We start from the raw sequence: 20,640 nt of genomic DNA, 5'->3' as shown, positions 1-20,640 counted from the left end.
AGTTAAAAATTATTTATCACCAAATAGGGTTTCTGAGTATTAACTGTAGATCTAGGCAGGGCTTAAAAAAAGCAGTAGGATGTAATGCCTGGGTTCATAGAAAAAGTCATCTAATATGGTTTAGTTGATTATAGTCCTGGGTTTTTTAATTTTTCTTTGCTGTTATTTTCATGGTAAAATAGATTATGCAAAGGCCAAAAGGGCTGATTTGAAATTAATACTAAATAAATAGACTGGCTAGAATAAAAAAATTACAACATAATATGCATTATACATGTGTACGTACAAACTAATACATTATTTAAAATGTAATAGGCAAAACATTAATAAATTTGCTAAGCAACATTGAAACATTTTCTTGGGTAATGTTTAAATTAATCGTAGATAAAAGAAAAATCAGCTCTCTTGATCACGCAAATCACAAGGTAGTGTTTTCGATTTTGTAGTATAAATTGGATGTGAAAAAAATTCCAGAAAGAAGGGTGTCGAATTTGCTCTCAATGGAGAATAAACACAATCATCTGGTCGATTCAGAGGCTGGTTTACCATTTTACGTCCCAATCTTGGCAAGTTTTATTCATGCTTAATTGTAGATGAAACATGGATACACTACTACTGTACTCCAGAAACAAAGGAGCAATCAAAACAGTGGGTTTATAAAGGCGAGATCCGGCTCTGAAGAAGCAGGAGATGGTGAAATTGGCCTGCAAGGTGATGGCCAGTATTTTGAGATGTTCAAAGAATCATTTACATCGATTATTTGCTTGAAGGACAAACATTTATAGAGAGTATCATGTGTTGTTAATTTCACTCTTTGAGCAGAGAAATCAGAAAAATGTCCACATTACGGAAAGAAAAAAATTCTCTTCCATGGAAACAATGCACAGTTGCAGACCTGCACAGTATTGATGGTAAAAATTATGGAATAATTAAAGTTCGAATTATTACAACGTCCATCTTATTCACCGCGTTTGGCATCCAGTGACTATTTCATTTTCAAACTTGAAAAAAGAACTCCACAGAAAACGATTCACATAAAATGAAGAGGTCATTGACAACATACATGCCTATTTTGATAACCTTCTGAAATCCTACTTTTTGGACTTCTTAAAAAAGATAAGAGAAATACTGGGAAAATTTTATCAAGCCAAATAAAGATAATGTTGAAAAATAAATACAATCTACCCAAAATAATGTTCTTTTTTATTTTTTCCATTGACCAACCGACATATATGCAAACTTGTCACTAATTTTTCTGTTAGCCTACAGACTCAGATTTTTTTTTTCCTACCAATTCTGCAATTTTGTCCATTGCCCCCTAGTGTTTTAATGTACAAACAGCCATTACTAAATGGAAATATTCAAATTTATTCTTTGAAATTGTCTTGATAATTTACCCATCATTAGGAATTAACGAACAACTTACTCATTCTATCAATTCTTTGGTTTCAGTCACAGTCTGAATTTAACATTCCTTACGCAGTGCTCATGCTCATTTTTCAAGCATTTTTGTTTTAGAAAATACACACAATTTGAGATAGAAGACCATGCTGAGAGGTAAATTTCTTAATTGAAGTACTCAAACTTTTCTTAAAACATTATCTTGATTTTACGATTTTCAGGAAAATATATACAGTGGAAATTTGCTTAATGAGCACCATGCATAGCGAGTTATTAGCATACAGAGCAAAAATATTACGACCAAAAATGACTCGCTTAACAAGCAACTTTTCCCACAACAAGTGAGAAAAAGAGAGACTCCTTTCACTGGAGGTATTCTCAACTGTGGTCCTAAGTCATGGAAGAACTGGCATAAAAATTGTTTTATGGTACCACCCTCAAATTAAGCTTAATAATCAGCACTTACCTTCATATTCAGCTTTACCACCATCTCCTTCACAAGTAAAAAAGGTTTGGTGGTCTTGAGCTGATAGATTCATATCATAATAAGTTAGCGGCTCCTTGTTAGTTGCCCAGTAAAACCTTTGATACTCAGCACCCCGGAATAAATTCAATGGATTCCTCCATACTTTGCATTCTATAAGAAAATTTGGATGTTTATAAAAAGAACGAAATTAATTAACAGTGATATAGGTGATCACTTTGTACAGTGAAAAATAGTATCACATATTTAAACAAATAAATGGGCGTTTTGAGAGTACATACAGATTAATAATACAGTAAGTATTTGTTAATCCAGTCCCACCTTATACCCACATTATTAAGATGGAGTCCAGGACCATAGTTCAGACAGTTCAATAAATGGATACAAATCTGTATTGTAAAGGGACACAAGAACTACACATCTGTATGCTGCCAAAAAAAACAGTTTGCTTGCAGAAGTCTCCAAATAGAGGTGAAATTAATTACAATATTTCGCTAAAAACATAAAGCAAGCAATGGATAGAATATTATTAGTGTAGATTAAAGAGTGACTGTTGATAAGACTAGGCCGTTGCCACGAGGACATTTGCCTGATTGCAACAAGATTTATATAATAATATTAATAAATGCAGAACAGAAGAACTTGGTCATTCTTAAGGAATGTATGCCACCAAGCAATCATAAGGAGGAAGAAGTCGTGAGGATATACGATCAGTTAGAGGACATAATCGCGTGTGTTCCTGAGGGGAAACAATTGATAGTGATGGGAGATTGGTTTGCGACAGTAGGTGAAGGACAAGATGGTGATGAAGTGGGTTACTACAGTTTAGGTATGAGGGATGACTGCGGTGGGAAAGTAATTGAATTCTGCAGGAGACAGGGCTTAGTCATCACCAACACTTGGTTTAGACACCACAAAAGGAAGAGGTATACATGGAACATGCTAGGTGACTCAGAAAGGTATCAGTTAGATAATATTATGGTTAGGCACAGATTTAGGAACAATGTGATCAATTCGCAGTTTCCCACGAGCAGATGTGGATTCTAAACACAATTTAGTCCCCATGAATTGTAGCATCCAATTTCAAAAGATAAGGCAGGGGTGGCGGGCTAGGAAATGTAATTTAGAAGCATTAAATGGAATGGGTATCAGCAGGATGTGGAGAATATAATAACCGAGGAAAAGGAACTGAAAACTATCGAAGAAAAATGGAAATATATCAAAAAAGGGATAACGAAAGCCACAAAACAAATAATGGGAACTGTTAATTGGAAAAGGACCAACAATCAACAAAGGAAACCAACAATCACAGAAAATATGATTAGGAAGATAGATGAGAGTGGAAATGGAAGAATGTGAACACAGAGTTAGGCAGAAGGGATAGCAAAGAATTAAATAATAAATTAAGACAGGAAAAAATAAAGCAAAAGAAGCATGGAGGAAGACAGAGTGCGAGGATATGGAAGGTTTTCAGAAGAAGAGTGATATTGCTGCACTATACTTGAATAAGAAGGTTCAGTAAGAAGGGAAGATGTGTTAACAGTTAGAGATAAGTCAGGTAAGACAATATCTGATAAAGAAGAGATCCTAGAGAGATGGAAGGAATATATAAAAGAACAGTATGGTAAAGAACTTAGGCCAACAAGGTTAGACATAGAAAGAGAACATGACATACAGGAAGATTGCTTAGGTCCAGGCATACTCGAAGATGAGATAGAAAGGGCATTAAGGGAGATGAAATCAAATAAGGTTGTGAGGTAGACAAACTACTAAAAGGTTTAGAAAAATGTAGGGAGAAGAGTCTATATGGACTGATTCGTAGCATCTATGAGGAAGTAATCTGACCAGATGACTTTCTGAGATCAGAATTAGTTCATATTTCAAAAAAGGTAAAGGCTTGAGGGCTTGTGAGGTCTGCAGAACAATAAGTTTGATTTCCCACGCAGCTAAAGTGGTTCTCAGGATCATCAACCCAAGGATGGAGAGTGGGGCAAATGATTACTTAGGGGATGATCAGTTTGGGTTCAGAAAAGGGAGAAGCACACATCATGCCATGGCAGTAATGAGATCACTAATCAAGAGGATTATAGAACACGATCAGGAAGGGAACGAGATGGTGCGGGGGCTAACGTACTGGCTTCCCACCCTGAGGGCGCGGGTTCAAATCCCGGCGGTGTTGAATATTTTTCAGAGGTATCTCGATCCCTACTTGAGGTGCTTTGTGGAGGGCACTTTGAGTGAGTACGCCGTCCGTCGGATGGGACGTTAAACTGTGGACCCCTTGACGCCTTTCGTAAAGAGTAGGCTAATGCCGACGCCGGGTTTCTCTCCACCCTTCATCCTTTCCTATCCATCCCCTATGGCGCAAATGACCTTAGCTGTCGGTCGCCTCCCCTCAAAACTACTACTACGATCAGGAAGTATTTGCCTGTTTCATAGATTTCGAAAAGGTGTTTGATAGAGTGAATTGGGAAAAACAAAAGAGTATATTGCAGAAAGTAGGAATAGATTCGAAGGACAGGAGGCTAATTCGCAACCTGTACATGTCTCAGACTGCTCAAGTGTGATTGGGGAACAGAGAGTCCAGATGAGCAGTGTTAGGAAGAGGTGTAAGGCAGGGTTACCCATTATCACCAGTGTTTTCAATGTATTTGTGGAGGAAATGATTAGAGGGTCTTGGGAAGAACTGGAGGTAAGAATAAAAGTCAGAGGGAAATTCTTTAAACTAGTTAGGTTTACTGATGACCAAGCTCTAATTTGTCAGTCAGCCAAGGAGTTGCAAGCATTACTGAGTGAATTAGAAACAGTGCGATGGATATGGGATGAGATTGAACATAAATAAAACAAGTTATTATGCAAATTACCAGAAGGAGAAAGGCTAAGCTAAACATTAAACTAGGAAAGCAAAAACTAGAGCAGGTGGAACAGTTTATGTCTCCAGGAAGTGTGTTAGGCAAAATCCATCAAAGTAGTGGGGTCATAAGGAGAAGAATTGCAAATGGCAAAGACATTTTTAAGAGGAGGGAATTGATGACAGGGACATCAAGTAAGAATGTTAAGATAAGACTCGTCAAAACTTTGATATGGAGTGTCGTTATGTACAGCAGAGAAACGTGGTCACAGAAGTAGGAGGATAGACGTAGATTGGAGGCTTTTGAACTGTGGGTGTGGAGGAGGATGGAGAAGGTGAAGTAGGCAGAAAAGAAAACAATGAGGAAGTGCTAGTTATGGTGGATAAGGAGAGGGAATTCTTGGGAGAAATCATTAGGATACAGGAAAAATGTATGAAGGGCCTATTGATCGGCAGAGGGACATTGAAGACTGTAATAGAGGGGAGAATATTAGGCAAACGAGGAATGGGCAGGAATAGGATGGTAATGCTGCATGGGATGAAGGGAGGAAGGAAGTACACAGAGATGAAGAGGGGCTTGTCGTAGAGTAGGATGCTGGGTTGTGTTTTGTTAGGAGAACAAAATATTTATTGGTAGTTGCATCCATTCAAAACCTACCTTAACCTGTGGATTACCTAATAATAATTTCACTAAAGCATCATTGCTCTGGTTGTAAGATTGAAATAATTAATCAAAAGTTTCTAAAAGAGGCAAATAATTCAAATGTTCACTTGGATGCCAATGTTTTAAAGAAGCAATACACATATTTAGCATAGGTACATGGTCCATTATTTTCAAGTGTATTTATGACTCTTCATGTGCGCATTTCATGATTCTGGATTCTTCTGGTTGAGACAGTAGAGCAAGTTTTTTTTTAAAACAGGATCGAAAAGGTGTACTGATGAAAGGAAACAACTTTGAGCATTCCAGACAAGGTAAATATCCTTGTGAAAGAGGATGCAGGGGCTTCTGCTGTAATTAAAATTAACAAGTTTGGCTTAAATAAAAAGTGCCTGATCTACCGGGTGGACTTTTTAATAATCTTGAACCTCTAGGAGGATAATGAAAGAATATTTGATAAGCATTCGGCAAATGCTTAACTTATACACAAGGTTGTGCCTATTTTTAAACAATAGGCACAATTTTGTATTTAAGAAAAGCTGGTGGGAAACAATTGGATCCTGTGAAGTCTTTGATCCCCAATCTTGAAGCAATAAGCAATGGTTTTTCTCATATGATGACACCATTCATAGGGTTATTTCAAGATCTACCACGTAAAAACCAATCTTTCAGTAATCCTTCTAATTTTTCAGACTTGGAATTCTTGACGTATTTCTTTTTAGATAAATGCTCAAACTGGTTTGCATGTTTCAGAATAAACTTAGAATTTTTCACTATTGTATTCAGGTAGAAGCCGGCAATCTTAGATGTTTCGCCAGATCAATTTCAGTTACATTATGAGAATCAACTAGTTCCGAAAGATTTTTTTTATCCTCAGTTGAAAATATTCTTTTCATGCCTTGTCTTTCCATTATCAAGTTCGATAAAATTTACATTCTCAAGTAATTGAGGAAAACTTAACACATGAGAATTTTTCTCACCTCACCATTCCACTAGTGCAAGCAGTTGTCCAATTTTAAATTTTTAGGATGAAAATAAAATTATTTTTGATTCAGTGTACTTTTGATGTGATGAAGAAAATTTCATTTACTCAACATTTGGCAACAGCAGTAGTAGTAGTTTATATGGAAGGCAACCGACAGCCAAGGTCATTTGCGCCATCAGGGAAAGATGGGAAAGGAAGAGTGGAGGGAAACCCGGCATCAGCATTAGCCTACTCTTGTCGAAAAGCATCAAGGGGTCAGCAGTTTATCGTCCCATCCAACGGACATCGTACTCACTCAAAGCGCTCTCCACAAAGCACCTCAAGTAGGGATTGGAATACCACTAAAAAAATTTTTTGTCTTCAGGATTTGAACCCGGGCCCTCTCAGTGGGAAGCCTGTATGTTAGCCACCGCACCACCCCGATCCCTGTCAACAGCAGGTTAACTGCATTGAAGGCAACTGAATTCTTTCAAATATAGAGCAATTATATGGCTACTGACCAAAGCATGTTACCACATGAGAAAGTATCAGTTATAATCATAATTTTTTTTAATATTTCATAAAAATAAACAAATTTTAGAAGTTAAAACCTTTTATCTTTAGATGGTACCATTTGAGTATTCCAATGAACAGCAACAAACGGGTTAGTTTTTTCTGAAGCTAACCTCTCATTACGTGAAATGAAAATTTGATGGATTAACTTTATCTATGGAAATAGAAAAATGAATGGTATAATATTATTGCTGAAATATCTAAACATTATCAGAGATACACAATAATGACATAAGTCCCAATAGACTAGACAACCCCCATATTTTCCCAACTTTTCTCCCCTGAAACAATTTTAATGCTTGCTTTTCTGGAATGTTAGACACCTATTAGTACATTAAGACTATCCCAATCATTTCACTTGGCATTTTAAGTCTTTACCCCACATGATATATAAATTTTAAATTAACTACTTTGCTATTACCACTGTTTAGGGATAAGAAAAACATTTGGAGGCTGATGACATTTATTATGAAAATCACCGATATGTTAAAATAAGCTAAGATACAGAACCCACTTACCAGGCACAGACTGTTGATTGGTGGCATTTGGGCTGCTTCCACTGCTACCATTATTGCTCTCCCCACCACCATCACCACCACCAATCCATGGGCTTATGTGATTTAGAGATACTTGTTCAATGAATGATGTACCATATTTTCGAAAGTACCACCATTCAAATATCTGTAAAATAAAAAAAATATTAATCCAATATGCATTTGGAGCATGGCAATAGCATTAAATTATGATTTAATGACTCCACTGTGAGGAAAGGATATTACCAATCATGCTAAAGATAATTAATCCATCAAAAATTTTTTATAAATTAAAAAATTTGGGTACCATGAAGAAAATTTCAACTGAGCAAAAATGAAAAAATTTTCAAGTGAGGCATGAAAGAAGGCAATTCACATGAAATTCAACAACCATAAAAAACACTTATATGTTAGCCGGTAAGTAATGTATCGCTGTACTGTTGTATTGTCAGTGTCCATCCAAAACCTACCTTAAAGAGTAAAATACCAATTATAATATTTTGTTAATGCCATTGAATGGATTAATGAAAAACCCATCAGAGTGACAAAATCCAGGACATAATTTACGGTTAACTTAGTCAGACAATAAAGGGGCTTATACAACATGCTGTGCAATAAGCACCAACATTTTTAAGAGTAGTATCAGTTGGTATTGCAATTATTTTTTCATAGCATTTCAAAGGATATACCAAAACTAAAAATAATCTTAAATACCTAAACCTTCTACAAATTTCTCTACAGACTTTAAATGCATCAATTATTTGCAGAGCAAGCACCGATATTACCGAAAATTTTAAATTCCATTACTTCTAAAATCACTATTATGGAACAGCTATTAGCAATCAACCACAGACTATTTAGGACTCAAAGTTTATTTGCCTGTGAGTAAGAGATTGAACCAACTTAAAATTTAGAAAAAGATTGAGAAACAACTTATCTTTATTTGGGATGTTCATATCAGTCAAAAATATATTAAATGAGATGAATTTTGTCAACCTATGGTTCATGAAAATATTTTTCTCATTAATATGCTCACTTTCTATTATTTTATTTTATTCCTAAACACGTACATGTGTGCACTGTATGTGCACTGATGGCCATGATCCAATCCCATGCTCATTACTCTAATTGCTTTATTTCTGGTACTTGATTATTCTCTAGGCCTTAAGATTATCTGTAACAAGAAAACTGGAAGCTTTGGAAGGGTATGTTTCGTCAAAGTATTTCGTTCAACATTTTCCTTGTGAAGTGAATTATTAGCTCGCTACTTTTTTATATTTGCTGAATAATGGAAATGCCATAAATAAGGTGGCAGAAAATTGTTATTTGACAGCTATAGAAAACTATGAAACACCTCTACAGAGGTTAATATATCTCCCCATTTCAGTGAACTCCAGCATTATCATTATTACACTGACGCAAAAGAATTTCCAGCTGAAACTGGAAAAAACTCACAATCATGCAATTCCCTACCTGTGATTGTATTATAAGTGAATGGAGATGATCATTTCAATGAAATAAACTCAAACATTCTCAGCATTTATCAAAAGTATATGCAACAAATGTGTAAGGTGGTGGTTACCAGTTGCATTTGCATGATCTTGCAAACCACCACACTGAAAATATTTCACATTCCTGATTGGAACAATGGCTAACAGAATATTAAAGTTTAATTTTAAGACAGAAAAATCAACCTAAAATTTGAGAAAAGCATTAAGTAGAAATTAAATAGTCAAGTGAAATTGTAGAAAGTGAATAATCAAGATTTTTCAGGCTAACCTCGGAACTTATGAAAGGGTAGGGAAAGGAGGTGGCCAATCTTAACCTAAATTTTGCACATAATAGTCCAATGACAAATCCTATTGGGTGCTACCATTTAAGTGATTAAAAAAATTTTCTCTGACCTCCCCCCTGGTACTCATATTTAATAAAAGATAACATTTCCAAGTGAGCTAGTGTTGAATGAGCATCTACATGCAATCATATGGGCAACCATTTTGGTGGCTGGCAGCGGATGACTCCCTCCAGGCATCAGGTTATGCAATCCTAATTAGTTTCTTCAAATATAGTCTAAAACCGTATCTATATCTTAATATTCCCTAATTTAATGAATATAATCAAATGATTGAACATTAAAACTTATAACATATAATTTTTCGACAACCAGACATGTCAAATGTACCAAGTATAAGAAAACAAATTGCATTCTGAAAGAATTTTTTACAATATGTCAATAATTATAAATGGAGGGAATCTTGATATATCTAAATGCATCCATAGCAAGGCATGGAATAAAAATTCATTTCCTTGTGGTTAAATAATAATAGATTTCTCATTTACCTATCACGTGAATTTCACTTTCAAAAGTTGTTTTCTTCTTTCAAATTCATTATACGTCATAACCACAAATTTATTTTTAACTAAAGCACAAAGCAATTTATTAACCAAAACCACAAATTCCCAACTGTACAAAAGTTAACTGTTGACCAAAACTGATGAGCCAGATAAGGAACAAGTTTCATACGCAAGTACACATTAAGTCTAATAGGACTAGGCTAATGTGGCCCACATTGAAGGGTCCTCTGCCAAGATAGATGTGTCAAAATGGACCCAAACCAAGATGGGCTCATGCTGAGATGATCATCCTGAGATGAGCCCAAGTAATGAGCTACAGTATATGGCATTTGAATGAGCCAACTATACAGGCACGCAAAATGAAAATAAATATGATATTTATATAAGGAGATTATAAAACAAAGTATTAGTTTAAAGTATACCCACCAAAATTATAGATGACATATTTGTCTACAATTATGTATTTGAACATATAGAACAATACTCTATGTACCATATACTAATTAATAAAACAGTATAAATACTTACTTTAATCCCATTAAATATTTTACTAGATGCATATGTATGTCGGATATATTTTGTCAATCTGATATTAACTGAAATAAGTACCCTTAACACTCATTACTATACATAGTATTTCTAATAATTTTGTCAAAAACATAAAAGTATGGATATAATAAAACAAGTGTTGGTAGGCTAAAATTATCTATGAATAAGTTTTGTTATACAATGAACATTAGCCATAAATAACAAAATTAATAGCTAAAAATGAAAGAAATAAGTTTTAGGAGGGTCAATACGTAATGGTTATGCATACCAGAATGAGGCCTGATATAAGGGATGACGTGCCCGTTAAAGCAACATAGAACTTAGGAGTCAACGTACTCAAGAACATAGTGGCTGTAAAAAGAGAATTATTTGGTTACTAACACGTTTTTAAGAACAAAGAAATACTTGAAAATAACTAACTATACAAACTAATAAAATACAAAACTTTGAAATGTGAACAATCACTCCTCAAATTTAAAATTAGTAATTCCAGTTGAAAATAGAAGTATATAACATATTGTGCTAATGAAAATATGTCATTAAGTCACTGAATCCAATTAAAGGTTAAACAGCCTAGAACTGTAAGTCTAACAGGTGGAAGAGTCAAAGAACATCTGCTGCTTCATCAAGTTCATCATTCACCTTGATCAAACATATTTAGTACACATGCTAACACTATAATAAATAATTATGCCCATATGGTCATAATGCTTATACCAGAGGTTGATACCTACTTTGAGAAACCTATGTTACTTGTACCTCAGAATAAGTATTTATGGCATATTTCTTAAAGCAAAAATCCTGGATATATGATAACAAAATCATCTGATTATGGGGGATTATTCTGTCATTATTTGCACTCAAATATATGCCCAAATAATACATTTCTCATTAATTTAGTGCATTTAAATTAGTTCTAACACAAACAGTGATATTCTACTTTTCTGAGGATTAGCAATATAACATGGCATTGGCTAAATAGGATTGCTACGTGACCAACAGTGCAGCATCCACATTTTGAACACTTCACAATGCAATCGTTAGTAGATACAAACTTGATTAACTTCATGCAAAAAAATAATCTCAGAGTGAGTGGTGGAGCAAAAATTGAGGAATATATACAGTAAAGTAGACATGGCACGGTGTCGTTACTTCAATTTCTGGATTTATTGAAACTTAACCCGAGTCATAATAATAAAATTCCTCTTGTAGACAATATTTTGCCTCCTCATTATACTTGAATTTTACCATATCCAATCAATTCCTTCATTTTAAAACTGATGAAATTTTTTAAAATAATCATAGGTGTGAGGGGAATGGAGAGAATAACTGCCTGTTCATCCTGGAGGCTTTGTAAAGGGAAGGACTTGTGTGCTTCAGCCATAATTAGGTAGCGGTGCAATATCCCCTTGTTTGACTGCCTCTATGAAAAGCCAGCCATTAATTAATGCTACGACTTTCATTTTTTATACTCCTAAAAATAATTATCAATTAATTCACTAATCCATTCATAAGCGAGAATCAAAATGCACCATCACCACCTGAAGTAAAATGCAAACTCAATATCCATGGGCAAGATTAAGAATTATTTATGAATGCTATCACAATTATATTATTATTATTACATTTCAATTGTTGATTTATATACATTTCAGGTTTTTGCTCTTCATCATACTTAATTATGCTAATAGTTTAACTAAGAAGTAGCATGTGCCAATATGTAAGCATCATTCATTAAAAGCATCTTGTGAACAGTGGATCAATGACTGAATTTCTATTAGCATGTTGAAATTTATTGCTTCTTTAATACCATTTTTTAATTCTGTATTCTTTGTTGGGACATAATTTAATAGAAAATCCAGATTAAATTATTCAACAGGAATAATAATTGATTGAGTATATAGACACCTCCCCTGAAATGCTTATGGAGTCTCCAGAAGGGGTATTAATTGGTAGACAGCGAGCTACATTGATGACTAACCATAGCAATGCAAAGAAGTAGTAGTGAGATTCACATCCATCTACTGGTAGCATGGTGTCAAATTTATGGAATAGTTATTACTGGTAGGTACTCAATCCATTTCCAAAGGAAAACTGAATCTCATATAGTAATGAATTACATAATAATATTATGGTTCCCTTTTATATAGGAAGGGACTTGCTATTCAAGTGGGTATAGCACTGGCCTACTGACCACAAGGCCCAGGTCCGATTCCATATGATACCTCTGGGCACCCTAAGATTTATCAAAGCTGTGATTTTTTAGGTACCAGATCTTCTGGGGAAACCATAGGCAGCACTGGCCACTTTACCCAGAAGTGTGCATTCTCATGCCATTGCTTTTAGTACTATGTGAGCTCTACCTCTGCCTATCAAACGAACCTTCAATATGATAACTGTGGTATACTTTATCAATTATTTTCTTTTTGTTGCCACAAAAACCTCATAAAAAATTATAACTATAAGCAAACACATCATAAAATACAGCAACATTTTTAATGAAAAACTTTACTAGCAATTTTTCTCAATGATACAATCCAAATAAATTGATTTACAGTAGCAATACATATGCATTGTATTAATCTTACAAACTGATGTTTCAAACTAATGCCAATATAATTATTTTCAGAGCCACAGCACTGAAAACCTTTAGCAAAGTTACTCCAAACCAGTGAAAGACAAAGAATATGCATAGTATTTACTTAGAACCATGAATTTAATTAAATTGTGCACCAAAGATTTTTGGGAATGGCCCATCGGTAGCACAGCACCCAACTCTGAGCATGAGCTGCTCCACTATACACCAAATTAGTAAAAGAGCATTAATTGGGAGAAAATATTATTAGAAGTATAAATTATTCAGCCCTGGCCTTGGGTTCCCTCAATCTCTGCATGTGTATTTAAGCACCATACTTAGCACAGATTTACATATGTTGTCGTCAAAAAGAAGAAAATCAAGGTTACCCTTACATTCTAACTTAATAATTCCCTCATTTTTCCAGACAAAAAATTATTTTTTCATGCCCTACCATACAATCATAATTAAAAGAACAATGATTGAACTGATTCCAAATTACAGACTTACTAAGGATGAAATTTTATAACACCTTTTATGACAATCAAAGAGCTAATCTGACAAATTTAAAAAAAAAATTGCTAAAAAAATATTTAATCATTACATACTTCAGGAAAAAAGTATTAGAGAGTACTATTACTTATTAGGAGAGAAAAATGATAGCTAAGGTAATTTGCACCATTAGGAATAGTTAGGTAATTAGGTAGGAGTAAATTCAGGCAGTGGAGGGAAGGTTGAGATAAACAGGGCATCAGCTTTTGATTCACAATTGAATGACAGCCCTAAGAATTCGCCTTCATTTTCGAATTACTGAAAACCCAAAGATTAGTGCACATTTGTGCTTTACATTTAAAAGCCTATACATTTAAGGTGAATCCAAAAGATGTAAACTCAAGCCAAATTTTGTGACATTATTAAAAATACCTGAAGAATTATAGAATTCTAAATGACTGCTGTGTAAATATCTGTACATGTCAATAAGTTGTTCCTTATGCTCACTTGGTAAATTTTCTTAACCGATGTCACAAGGCCCATTTTATGACTACTACTAACATTTATCATTTTGTACCATCATGTGGCCTGTAACAAATACTATATTTCTTATATTGTTTCAATTTTGATTATTATTTAATATTGATATTTTTTCTACATTAATTAATCTAACTAGGTATGCATGCGTACCTGAAAACCATCTGAAAATGCCTTTCATGCATTGCAAATCAAACTAATTCTAAAATTCTAAATTACATTTTAATTCTTAATAACCAGTATGTATCTTGTAATATGTCTGTATGTGAATTAATTTTGGAGCTAATCAATATTTCTGCCTTTCTTTATGTAAAAGGGTTATTCCCATCAATAAATTATTCAAGCAGCTTTCAAAATCAATTACTGTGCAAATGCAAACACTTGCATGCAATCCTGACTTTCCATATTTTGAACTTTCAAATAAAAACAAGCATTTGTGCATTATATATTGAATAAACAATTAACTCACCACATTTGGCCAGTCAATTAAAAGCTAACCTGATGCCATTTACAAAATTCAATTTTAACTCGCTATTATAATAATGTTACCAAAATGAGTGATCATAAACATTTTACTCATAATTTACTCCACAAAAATTTGATTTGTTACAATGTTATCCTTGCATAAAGTATGTGTAGAATAATTTTCACTGATTTAATTTCAGTATTGTGTTGGTAGCAGCTGTTGCAAGTTGAACCATGTTCAATTCACCTACAGAAAAAATGAAAGTACGAGTGCACACAACACCCAACAAGAAAAAATTGTTTGAAATTTTTCTTTTGCCTGAAAAAATCATCAGCATAGGCCTAATGCTGCAAAAGGCTTTTCAAGAGTCTATTCTCTGTTCTCCCTATAGGACAGTTAGAATATGGTTTTAAATATTTACAGTGGGGAGATAACTTCAAAGGAATGTGGATCAAGAATTTTTGTCACAGGTCTTACAGCAGTAAACACTAAAACCATAGCAGCCATTGTGAATGAATATAAAAAAATAGTTTTAATAGTACTATCACAAACAATGAACACTTCAATGGGTACCACTTACACATATGTAATAGAAAAATTGCATTTAAAATGTTTGTGCATGGGGGGTTCAGGAACTGGTCACACCCAAACATATGTGGGTTTGTTTACAGTTTAATTTGAAGCTACAAGATGATAAGGACTTTCCTTAGATCACTTCAGATGAAAATTGCCAAAAGCATTTCGACATTGAGAACAACCAACAAAGCACTGTGTGGAAATTTCTGGCATCAACAACACCCAAAAAAAGACAAAGTGGTGGTTCCTCCAACTAAACTCATGGATATATAATTTTTCAGTATTCAAGGAGTGACGTATCAACATTCTGTCCAACATCCTGATTCTTTTCCTGCCCCTATATTGCTGGCCTAACATCATCCCCTGTATCACAGTCTTCGGCATTCCATCTCCAATCAACAAGCACTGCATCCATTTTTCCAGCCTTCACTGAATTTCTCCCAACAATCCTCTCTCCTTCCTCACTATGCTTAGCACCAGTTAGCCAGTTTTCCTTTCCAAATAGTTTGTATTTTCCACCCAAATCATCTCAAAAGTCTCCCTACACATAGCCCTCAACAACAAAGTGTGCCCACAATAAAAGCTGTGGTCCAGATCTAAATTTTCTTTCTTTACAGCCTTACGAAAGGTCTCAAATATGAACTCACATGTTTACTGATGAAAGTTTCTTCGACTGGAATTCTTACTCTGTCACCACTACTTTGACAATCTTGGTCCAAAATACCACCAACCTTCCATTTTATCTGAGATTTCAATCATCAATGGTGGCTTCAGTCCACATAATCTCAATTAATTGAGACACTACAGTACTTGTGTGTTCATCTTTCACTACAATGCTGATAAAATTTTTGGCAGGTAAATGCTCTCATTATTTAGACAAAAATGCACTTCCTTTTTTCCTAAAAATATACACTTATAATTACCTAAGTTAAAGAATTTTCAATTCTTCAAGGGAAAAACTGAGAACTAGTTTAACACTGGAATAACCTTGAGACATCCCAAATAACAAAAATGATAGTCCTTATCTGAAAAGCCTCAAAGTACTTCAACAGTTCAATAACACTGTATGGAAGACACAAGGTCCTACTATATTTCTGAAGCTCTTGTCCTCTGAAATCGATAACAAGAAATTTGATGCTGATGATTTTTCAGGAGAAATGAGTGACTTTCTTAAAGGTTATTTCCATATTTAGAAGTAAAAGCTGAAACAATCAACGTGGTCACTAATCAGGCTGACACCCAACACGTAAAAATCAAAGGGAGGTAGAACATCAGTGGAATTACAGAGCAATTTAACATAGTATGGGATGTCAGGTTATCTTTTTATACAAGTGTAAGAAATTTAATGATGTTGCGTTTGTGTCCACACAAAACTTAACTTAGGGTATAGCCTACAAATAATGATATTAGTTCATACATTTATCTTTACTGGGGCAAGGTGTCTTCGAAGAGTCTCTGTAAGCTGCGGTATCTAGATGACATATTTCATAAGGGTATGGTATTTCTCAGACATTTTTAAATATAATTTCCTTTAACTAAACCTAGAGCATGAGGATACATATCCCTAAGGCATAGGGCTTTTGTTTGGGTGGTGTATCCTCTGGCACAAAGTTACTATTTTAAGTGCAACTGCTACCATGCATTTCCAGGAAATTTTGAATCAGCAAGAAAATATGGTTGCTACTAAATTCAGTAAAAGTTATGAGGTAATTCAAATTTTCTTGAAAAGAATACGACACTTGCATGAATGCAGGAGACGGCTGAGCAAATGATGATTCTTAGCGTGAGGGCATTCATGCAACTGCATATGGAACACAGTTCAATGAATAAGTCAGTTTCTCAGGAAAAAAGTTCTTTTGGCGCATTTAAAAATGAAAGGATTTACTCATTTTAACCACATAATGAAAGGAAAATTGGGGATTCCATTGTGAAGTTTACCAAAAAGACGCTGCAAGGTTGCACCAAATAAGAATACAACCAAATCCTTGTTAGATTTTTGAATACAACCAGACATATACAAAGATATTATTAAAAGTGTTAGGGCCAGTGATTTGCAAAGTGTGTTACGTGACTTATCTGCAGCACGTCGATACAGAATTACCAGGAGAAAGGAATTATGATAAGTTTAACCCCAATCAATCAGACTAGGATAATAAAAATTTTAAATTATGAAAGTACTATTCCCCAAGTTCACGAAGTTTCAGGCAATTTCTTCCACTTTTGAGAAAAAAATTATTTGGGTTAACTCTATGATACTATTTTCTTCGATGCATTAAAGAAAAATGATGAATTTTAGATGAAATCATCTGAGTGGAAAATGATAATGACACAAAATATGTACCAGTAGCTTTGGCAACTAAAATAAACCATGCAGCTCAAGTTCACATATATGTCAACATGCACAATCTCAATGAATGATTCACTCAATGGTCCATAGAATGGCTCATACAATTATGAAGGAAGAGAACCCACATAGTACATATAATAAAGCTAAATAATTACAGCAGAAATTATGTAGCAAATGTATCACGATGAGAATGAAAAATCCATGCATAATACCGTACTTGCGCATAGACAATTTAAATTGGAAAGGATAACGAATATGATAAATAAATTCCAAATTTTATTGATTACTTTTCGCCACAACGAAGCTTAGTCTCATCCTCTCAATACAAAAGAAAATATAAAAAATTAAAATTCCACGCGAACTAGGAATAACCAACATACATTACAACATCAATGTTATTCAATAAATATACATTACCCATTCCAATATTTTCGCTTATTTTAAGAGGCCCTCGGAGATAATAAAGCACAAACACAACAAGCAAGAACCAAAATGCCCACAAATAGGTCCACGACCACACAATCCAAGACTTAGTTTTTCGCAAAATACCTATCATTCTAAAAACGTAAGTTTTTTCGCGTACAGTATTATACTATTCATTCTGATATGGGCATTTAATTGCAATATAAAGCGGCTGTTTAACCCCTAGTGAAGGGAGTGAGTTTCATACGTTTCGACTGTATCGAATAGTTAGAGATATTTCGATAGCCAATGCAGGGATCCAACATTTGCAGTATTTTTGGGAAGCCTAAGCTAATATTTCATTTGGATTGTCATTGCAATTCTCGTAGAAATTATTTATGGCTTATTTAAATAAAAATATAACTAATAAAATTTCAGGCACACACATTTTATGAGTTGTTAAATAACATGAGGCATATTATTCCCTTGAGTGAGTTAGGTCACTCAAATTTTGAAGTTGATGTGTTGCCAGAACGTGGCAGAAGCCAGGAAACATAATCGCGTTCATATGGCGCTCATTCGTCTTACCAATCGGGAAATATAAATTACTTTTTTGGATTACGACACTTTTGCGCGAGCGGATGTTGTCTATTCAAAATGTAACAAAATTCATACATTATGAAATTCCACAAAATGTCAAATCTTTGACCACTAAGTGGCACCTGAGGATTTTTTTGCACTACATATGGAATTGCAGAACAATTGATCTAATAAGGTTATTCAAGAATTGAAGTTCAGCATTTGACGGACAAGAATAAATAATTTATATGAAACCTAATTTCAAGTATAGTTCGTAAAAAGCAAGTTCTAGCGAGCATCTTTTAAAAGTCAAACTGTTGTGGCCCTAGAACAAGAAACAAACTCTATATTCAATTCTAAAAGACCTCTAAACACTTCAAAATAAAGGCCGAGCCCTAAATGAGAGCTGAATAATACATAAGCAATATTGTATCTTCCGCAAGTGAAGTAACAATGTACAGATGAGTTGGGCAAAAATAAACCTAGATTCGTTTTCACAAGCAACACAGTGAATGATAGTATCGTTATTTTGAATTCAAGAAACAGTGGCCTTCCAGGAGTTCTGAGAGGTAATTCAGCCGTAGATTTCAAAGAATGGTTTTGCATAGAAAAGGCCTAGCCACATAACTAACTAGTGTTTCCTCAACTGATTACACCATAAGACAATAATGAATGGTTTTTGTTGTGTTATAATAATTTGAAGACATCTAAGGAGGTAGCTGGAACAATTTATCGAATCATGAAGGCTCTTGTCAATTAATTGATCAGATCCAATATTTGAGATTGCCAGTCAAGAGTATCACATAGCATCAGTCCTAAAAGGTTTGTAGAACTAGATTGTAGGATTGATTGATTTGTATTAGTTCTGAGATGAGGCCTCAAATTTGGAGGAGAGATTTTATAATTTGAATTCAGCAAACTGGTTTTATTTCCATTCAATTGTAAGTTGTTGCCATTACACCAGTTGCTCATGCTTTTTGCAGTCAGATGTGCAGAATCATTTACCTCCATAAATTGGTCACCTAAGAATATTTTATTAATAATATAATAAATTTAATATTGTGCCCTATATACGTTTTAAATGAAAAGTATTACGTATTATATTATTATTAAAAATACACATGTGCTGATAGACAGTGTCACACAAGTCCAAAATTGTGTGGTGGCACACAAGTCCAAAATAATTGCAAAAGATAATAGCTAAAATCAGACTTCAAAACACAAATGTCTTTAACAAAACAAGCGAATCCCCATCCCATGTACATCCATTAATCAGCAAGAAAAAAAGATAAATTAAAAAAATTAAGCTATTACATATAATACAATACACCACACATCAATCAAATTATTACATATATACCTTACATCTATTCTTAAAAATATACACTCTGTTAGGAAAGGGCTAAAATATTTTTGCAGGTAAGGTGTTCCAATCAACAATTGTTCTATTTAGAAAAGAAAATTTTTTTTATTTGTTCTCTGTGCCCGGCATTTTACCTCAAATTTGTGATCATTTCTGCCTATAAAATTTGGGTTCCCCGCCTCTTTCCTAAAATCTGCCCAAGCTTTCTCCCCCTTCAGAATGCGGAACATTCCACAAAGTCTGCTTACTTTCCTTCTGGTTCTAGAGGTTCCCAGCCCAGCGTTTCTAGCATGTCAGACACACTCTCCATCCTCTTATGCTTCCCCAGTACATATCGGGCAGCCTTTCTTTGCACCTTTTCCATTTTTTTCATGTGACCTTCTTCATGAGGGTCCCATACAAGAGAAGCGTACTCTAAAATTGGTCTTACTAGGGTCTGATAAGCCTTCTCCTTGGTTGCTCTAATGCTCCCTTTGAGGTTTCTCATCACCCAATGAAGAGTTTTAAAAGCTTTCTTAAAGATGTACTCCACATTTAGCCCCCACACTAAGTCCTTAGTTAAATATACACCTAAGTATTTGCAACTATCACTTCTAGGAATGACATTTTCTGAGAATTTATATTCCCTATTGTTTCCATTTACCTTGTTGCTAAAAGTGATGGATTTGCATTTGCTAACATTAATATCCATCCCATTTTTTGTCACCCAATCCACCATTTTATTAATGTCCCTTTGAAGTTTGTCACGGTCTCTGTCATTTTCGACTTTCCTGTAGATATTACAGTCATCTGCAAAAAGTCTTATCTGAGAATTAATATTTATTGGGAGATCATTTATATAGATTAAAAACAAGAGCGGGCCAAGTACGCTTCCTTGTGGGACTCCCGATGTTACCCTTGTTTTTTCAGAATACACTTCTCCTAATTTGACC

At 34.4% G+C, this 20,640-nt stretch overlaps 1 protein-coding gene across 2 annotated transcripts in view; it reads right to left on the bottom strand.

Moving 5' to 3' along the window:
- Nucleotides 1-18,024, bottom strand: part of LOC139685908 (protein ST7 homolog) — a 65,349-nt gene extending 47,325 nt beyond the window's left edge. For both annotated transcript variants that reach the window (XR_011700242.1, XM_071583043.1), the window contains exons 1-4: nt 17,782-18,024; nt 10,640-10,722; nt 7,453-7,615; nt 1,868-2,038 (exon numbers count right to left, since the gene is read on the bottom strand). Coding sequence is in view for 1 of the 2 variants with exons in the window: in XM_071583043.1 (XP_071439144.1) it covers nt 1,868-2,038; nt 7,453-7,615; nt 10,640-10,722; nt 17,782-17,920 (556 nt within the window). In the remaining variant the exon portion in view is untranslated. The remainder of the gene's footprint in view (nt 1-1,867; nt 2,039-7,452; nt 7,616-10,639; nt 10,723-17,781) is intronic.
- Between the last annotated feature and the right edge of the window lie 2,616 nt (nt 18,025-20,640).

Source organism: Hetaerina americana, unplaced genomic scaffold (genome assembly GCF_022747635.1).
Source record: "Hetaerina americana unplaced genomic scaffold, ioHetAmer1.1.p SCAF_12, whole genome shotgun sequence".
Taxonomy (NCBI): Eukaryota; Metazoa; Arthropoda; class Insecta; order Odonata; family Calopterygidae; genus Hetaerina; species Hetaerina americana.
The sequence above is the reverse complement of the archived record's forward strand: the minus strand, read 5'-3'. Positions and strand labels throughout refer to the sequence as shown.